The sequence below is a fragment of the Haplochromis burtoni genome, unplaced genomic scaffold (genome assembly GCF_018398535.1).
Source record: "Haplochromis burtoni strain Fernald_Lab_line unplaced genomic scaffold, NCSU_Asbu1 Contig_98, whole genome shotgun sequence".
Taxonomy (NCBI): Eukaryota; Metazoa; Chordata; class Actinopteri; order Cichliformes; family Cichlidae; genus Haplochromis; species Haplochromis burtoni.
This window is the reverse complement of record NW_024582459.1, coordinates 1053818-1060648: the sequence shown is the minus strand read 5'-3', so window position 1 is coordinate 1060648 and position 6831 is coordinate 1053818. Positions and strand designations below refer to the sequence as shown.

At 40.9% G+C, this 6831-nt stretch overlaps 1 protein-coding gene across 5 annotated transcripts in view; it reads left to right on the top strand.

Annotated features, from left to right (window-relative positions):
- Positions 1-6831, top strand: part of cacna1c (calcium channel, voltage-dependent, L type, alpha 1C subunit) — a 218234-nt gene that overhangs the window by 197677 nt on the left and 13726 nt on the right. For 4 of the 5 annotated variants that reach the window (XM_042222950.1, XM_042222952.1, XM_042222949.1 and 1 more), the window contains 9 exons: positions 291-453; positions 688-815; positions 1110-1206; positions 1568-1670; positions 1907-2008; positions 2206-2333; positions 2455-2595; positions 3350-3714; positions 3952-3978. In XM_042222950.1, the coding sequence (XP_042078884.1) occupies positions 291-453; positions 688-815; positions 1110-1206; positions 1568-1670; positions 1907-2008; positions 2206-2333; positions 2455-2595; positions 3350-3714; positions 3952-3978 (1254 nt within the window). The remainder of the gene's footprint in view (positions 1-290; positions 454-687; positions 816-1109; positions 1207-1567; positions 1671-1906; positions 2009-2205; positions 2334-2454; positions 2596-3349; positions 3715-3951; positions 3979-6831) is intronic. The other variant, XM_042222948.1, reaches the window with a different exon arrangement.

The following is a 6831-nucleotide window of genomic DNA, read 5'->3' as shown; positions in this document are numbered from 1 at the left end:
TATATATAAGTGCTTATACATAGTCATATTTTATATGCTCAGATGTAATAAGAACAAAGTCTAACATCTGCGTCTCTCTCTTTTTGTCTTTGTAATAATGTGCATGTGTGTGCTTCACTCCATGCTTTTATGCGCGAATGCATACATGCGCACATGCATGCATTTCAATATGTGTGTATGTGTGCCTCTTTGTTTCTGTTGTGTGTCTTTCTCACAACCGCATGCACGCCGGCATTTGCGTCGGCGTCCATGCATATTTGGTTGGTTGTGTGCATGCGTCTGTCTATCAGATGTGCAACAGGTGAGGCGTGGCAGGAGATCATGCTGGCGTGTTCACCCAAACAGCCGTGTGAGAAAGGATCAACCAATGAAAGCAGCTCGTCCAACGAGGACTGTGGCAGCCAGTTTGCCATCATTTATTTTGTCAGCTTCTACATGCTCTGTGCCTTCCTGGTGAGTACAGGCACACATCTAATTTTAATTAGTAAAAGGAGAGTATTTCATGTGACTGTCATAACCACAAATAGCAAATTAACATATTTCAAAATGTGCCAGAAAGATGACTTTGAAATTGTGTGTTACATTTAATAGACTGTAGAGAAATGTAGTACATGGTGATTGAACTGGCAGGTCTATAATTGTTTAGAGTGGTACGATGGAAACTTATGGATTTCTGATTTTCCCCAGATCATCAACTTGTTTGTGGCCGTCATCATGGACAACTTTGACTACCTGACGCGTGACTGGTCGATCCTGGGGCCACATCATCTTGACGAGTTCAAGAGGATCTGGGCTGAATATGACCCAGAAGCTAAGTAAGTTTACAAAGCTATATTTGCCACTTTTCATCTGTTTCAAACATATATTCATGCATTTATTTTGGCTGTGTATTTTTACTGCTTATAGTTTAGTAGACAGGGAAGCTTTCTGCTCAAAACTGCTCAATTTATTTCTTTAATTAAATCCTAAGTTATGTTCAAGTAGTTGAAATAATCTGTCCGTGCATCCTGTTTCTACTGCAAAAAAACTCCCTGGAGTACTCTCTATCCGTGGTTGAGAATCACTAGTGTAGAGCGTCTCTAAAATTCAACATCTATGCTGGTTTTTAGGGGGAGAATAAAACATCTTGATGTGGTGACTCTGCTCAGAAGAATCCAGCCTCCCCTCGGGTTTGGAAAGCTCTGTCCACACAGGGTGGCTTGCAAGGTAAACACACTTGCATGGCCACACAAATTCCTAAACAAGGCTGCAGAGTTATCAAAAATATACATAACAGCTCAAGTACCATCACTGCATGAGTTAAAAAAAATCCTCGTGTTGTGTTGTATTAGAGTGGTGACATATGCACAGCTAATAACGCCTTGCACAATGACTCAAAACACATACTGACAAGAAATCGTACCTGGGAAAATATCTCAAAAAAATCTCTCTAACGAAAGATTAGCGTCCTTAGAGTTGAACTGCTGTCTGCGTATTTTTAACAAACTGTCAGCTGCCAGTATCTGTTGGCAGCTGTTAGGGCAATTCACTGTGTTAAAAAGGTGCGTGTGTTTTTCATCTCACGTAGCGTCTGGTGTCGATGAACATGCCTCTGAACAGCGACGGAACAGTGATGTTCAACGCCACACTGTTTGCCCTGGTCAGAACCGCACTCAGGATAAAGACAGAAGGTAAAAGACACGTATGGGGGCAATCACTAGCACACAACTGTAAAGGTCACACATGTACGCACCAGTGGGCACATCATCATACTTGATAGCATAATGTGAAATTGCATGTTTTCTTATTTTGCCCCACTTTTTTTTTTTAAACCTATTTTATAGAGGGGTTGTAATGTAATTTCCAACTATGGAAATACTAGTTTGAATCTACAATGTGTACTTCATACTGTGCTTTGTGTGTGCAGGGAACTTGGAGCAGGCCAATGAGGAACTGAGGGCAATAGTGAAGAAGATATGGAAGAGAACCAGTATGAAGCTCTTGGATCAAGTAGTGCCCCCTGCTGGTGGTATGTACACCCTGCAGCACAGTTTCTTATGCACAAATATTTAAGAAGTGAATGTTTCCAATAGACATTACTGTTACCTTACTGTGGTCAAAACCTTGGTTGCATCACTTGCAGTGGAGTTTCTGAAAAATCTTGCAGCATGTTAATTTTAAGCATTAATCTTTTTTAATAATGATGGGTTTTTTTTGTTTCTGCAGATGACGAGGTAACAGTCGGGAAATTCTACGCCACCTTCCTCATCCAGGAATATTTCCGCAAGTTTAAGAAAAGGAAAGAACAAGGGCTGGTGGCCAAGGTGCCCCCCAAAACCGCACTCTCTCTGCAGGTATACAGACAAGTTTTGTCCACAGTAGAGCTAAACATTACAGAGGCAGATTTCTGACATTCGAAATTTGCTATTGGGTTACAACATGATATGTAAGCAACACTGCTGTGTCTGTGTGTAGGCGGGCCTGCGGACATTGCACGACATCGGTCCGGAGATTAGGAGAGCCATCTCCGGAGACCTAAATGTGGAGGAGGAGCTGGATAAAGGTGTAAAGGAGCCTGTGTCAGCGGCGTCAGAGGACGATATCTTCAGGGTAAAGGTTGGATACACACACCTTCACTCACTCTCCAGAGAGAGAGAAAAAGAAAGAGAGAGAGAGATGATCAACGCCAGCTTGAAGCCGTATTGCATCATGCACATAAACATGCATTCTTGCATGTGCTTAGTCAAGAAGACATAATAAAAAAAGCCTCATGTTCCACCACATAGCTTGGCTACAAAATGCTACACTCACTGAACTATATTTATGGATTTTGGGGGGATGTTTGGGGTCCAATGAAAATAAGTTTTTAATAAACACAGCAGTATTACACACTATAATCACTAAACAAATATTCAGCGCTGCAACTGTAAGGATTACACACTTACACATACACACAGCTCCTTCTACAGTAAGAGGGTGAGTTATGCTATCGACCTTTCATTTTCGCCACCATTATAACATTCATATGCTGTTTTGTTTAGTTTTTTTTTTGCTGCATTGTGTACCAAAAATAGACAGCCAAATGTCTGTGCCTAGCTAAAATGAAGGTTAATAGAAAATAAAACTCCAGAGTCCAGTTTATTTAATTTTATCAGTCTGCTTTCATTTACTAAAAATGTTCTGAAGTTTTTTGCCTTTTGATAAAAGCTTTTTGCTTTGCATTCCCATCATTGCTGCAAGCAGTGTTTTGAATTATGGATGTTGGGGTGTGGTGCTGTACATTATTAAGATATTCTTTAACTTAACCTTTCCATTTCTCTTCTCAACTTTTTCTGTTCCTCCATCTCAACCGTCTCCGCCCACACCACAGCGCACAGGAGGGTTGTTTGGCAACCATGTCAACTACTACAACCAGAGCGATGGCCGTGGGTCCTTCCCGCAGTCTTTCACTACCCAGCGTCCCTTGCACATCAGCCAAAAAGGGTCACCTTGTGAAGGCGAGAGCCCGTCTCATGAGAAGCTCATGGATTCAACTACTTTCACCCCTTCCTCTTACTCCTCATCAGACTCTAACGCCAACATCAACAATGCCAACAACACTGGCATGGCCGGGGTGGCAACCCAGGGCATCAGTCGATTCCCGAGCCCATCTATAAGCACTGTGGATGGGCACACGGGGCAGCCACTCACCCCCATTCTGCTGCCAAGATCTGCGTGGTGCTTTCCTCCAAAGAGGTGAGTGCAGGCTCAACAGCAGCTTTTCTGCTTCTTTCCTACTTTATGTACTCCTTGATTGTGTTGTGAATAATTTGCTTTCCTCTTCCATAGCCCAGGCATTAGTACAAATATTTAACTGCCTTGTTTTAACATAATTAACAAAAAAGATGTCCATATAGACATAAATAATTCAGCTGTTTATTTCTTTTTACTACCTGCTTTCTTTCCCTGTCTTTTGTTTCTGGTGGCGAGCAGGACGTGTTTTTATGACAGCCTCATGCGGTATGTTGCCAGGGGACAGAGAGAGAGAGAGAAAGAGAGAGAGAGTGTGTGTGTGTCTGTGATCTCATAATGGCATATAAAATAACATAGCTGTCAGGGTGCTATAGTAACACTTGTTGCTATGCACACAGTGCTTTATTTTGCAATAGCAAAAAGCAGGCTACATGCTGTTACTATAAAAATCAGCTGTAGATAGACTGTTTGGTTCAATGGAGCCAAACGTTTCCTATCAAGGCTTCTCTGAATGCTGGGGTTTTTTTTGGTTTTTTTGGGGGGGGGTAATATGACAGATCTGGGTTAGACACTGTATAGAAACATACAAACATCTGAAAGCTTATACTTATTTGCTAAATTTAATGCAAATGTGGAAATGTGTGCTCTACGCTCGCTGCCACTTTAATAGGTACACTTTGCTAGTACCAGGTTGGACCCAGTTTTGTTTTCAAACTGCCTTTTGACACGATGGCGTCACGCAGCTGTTGTAGATTTCTTGGCTGCACATCCATGATGTGAATCTTGCCTTTCATCACATCCTAAAGGTGCTCTACTGGACTGAGACCCTTTCTTGGATGTCTGCTGCTGTGATGGTTGGACTGAGATCTGGTGGCTTTGGAGGCCATTTGTGTGCATAGAACTCACTGTCAAGAAATTAGTTTGGGATTATATGAGTTTCATGACATGATGGACTGATTCTTCTATAGCTGTATTTGAGTACTCAGTGTTTCATGCAACATTCTTCATTTACCAGTTCAGGCTCATTCATTAAAGACTTTTTTTCTACACCAAAGTGCTTTTTGTTTAAGATTTACAGACATTATTACTCCAATGGATGCATCAGGAGCACATTGGGGTTCATTATCTTGCCCTTAGAATACTTGTATGAGATCTAGACTAGAGCAGCCAGTGATCAAACAACCAAATCTTCCTATTAGTAGATGACCTGCTCAACTGAGGTACAGCCACCCCAAATAATGTGCAGCCATCAGAAGGTGGGCACACTGTGGACACACTTGCTGCTAACTATGGACATAGTTAGCAGCAATACTCAGGCTGGCCGTAGTGTTAAAACGATGATCAGTTGGTGCAAAGCATCACTATCCACCTGTACTATTGATGCAGGTTGAATCCATCCTGTCATTTTTTTAGGACAAATTCCGAGTCCACTATCTGATTGTCACAGCAGTATTTTTCAAAGATCATTTTTCATCATGAGCTTGAGCTTGTGTAAAATGTCGCCTTATTTTCCTGTTTTTAGCTAACAGGAATGGCACTTTCTTTAGTCTTTTGCTGCTGTAGCACAAGGTTCAGTGTTGTTGCATTTAGAGATGCTGTACTGCTGCCTTCCTATCAGCTCAAAGCAGTCTGGCAATAACACTCTGATAGATATCTGCATTAATGAGCTCATAAACAGGTTTACCTGTCAAAGTGGCCGGTGACTGTATATTCATGAAATTTGGTTTATATGTTTTGAAAGTTGTGCTTTAATTGCTCCATGTCAAGTTAAAATATATTACCAAACTTTGCATTTATTTTGATTTTAGTGGCTTAATTACTTTCGACTAGCATCCCTCTCTGAACGACTTCACATATTAAGTCACTGTATTTGTAAGGCTTTAAAAACAGCAGTCAGTTAATATGTATATCATTGCCTTGATTTATTTTGCCCACTTGTAGGGATGTTGAGCCAGCTTTACACTTTAGTTACGATAACTGATTGTGTGTGCTGGCATGTATGTCCGCAGTTTTTCCCATTCATTAGGCCTACTTGGACAGTAATGAATCTAAAATAATACACTTGAGTACAAGCAAAGCAAAGTATAAGCTTTCTGATGGACTGGATTTAATCAGTTCAGTAACAGGTTAAGATCCACCAAGGCTTAGCCAAAATCATCAAGTTAGGTCGTTGTTCTAACCCAGAGTTTGCCGTGGAACCGTTAGCTGATTAAAGGGACATCTGGCATTTTTTTTTTTGTTTGTTTGATTGTTTTTTTCCCACATGATTTGTTTTTCTTCACCACACTGTTGTTTGGGGAGGTTTATGTGCTGCTTAACAAAAATTAAATTAAAAATTCTGGGACTTGAAACTGAAACTTGGCATCATATTACGCCTCTTAATTCGAAACTCCGGGAAACTGAAGTGCTGTTGCTTGGAAGTAAAAACACATCTGGTGAAGAAGAAGAGAATAAAAATTAAATGCCAGAATGTCTCCTTAAAGCTTGAGTATTGGGTATGAAATACAGTTGTGGTTAAAAGTTTACATACACTCATTGTAGGCATGAATGTTGTGGTCATTTGGAGCATTTAGTGATTTCTTTGAACTGTGTTTTTTTCCCATGAGGAATGGTTTTACTGCATACATTTTTAATAATTTAAAAAAAAACTGAATTGCATGCACAAGTTTAAATTTATTTTGAATTGTCTCTAATCCACACAGGGTCAAAACTACATATACATGCTCAAGCATATAGATGCACCCCCTCTAATATTTGGTTAAATATCCTGTGGAAAGTTCCACCTGAACCAGATGATTTGGTAGCCCTCAACAAGCTTCCGGGATCATTCTGGCTGGATATTTGACTACTCTTAGCAGAATTGACAGAGTTCGTTTAAATTGGTTGGTTGAAGTTGAGTCTTTGGGAAGGCAGAAGCTTAATGGCAGCCTGCTTTATCCATTCTAAAACCTGCTATCATCTGTTTTTGGGGTCATTTTTTGGATCATAGCTTCATCTTTACTTCACTTCACTGATGTCAAATGTCTCAGTCTTTGTTCCGTCCATCCATCCATCGTCATCCGCTTTGTCCGGGGTCGGGTCGCGGGGGCAGCAGCCTAAGCAAAGAGGCCCAGACCTCCC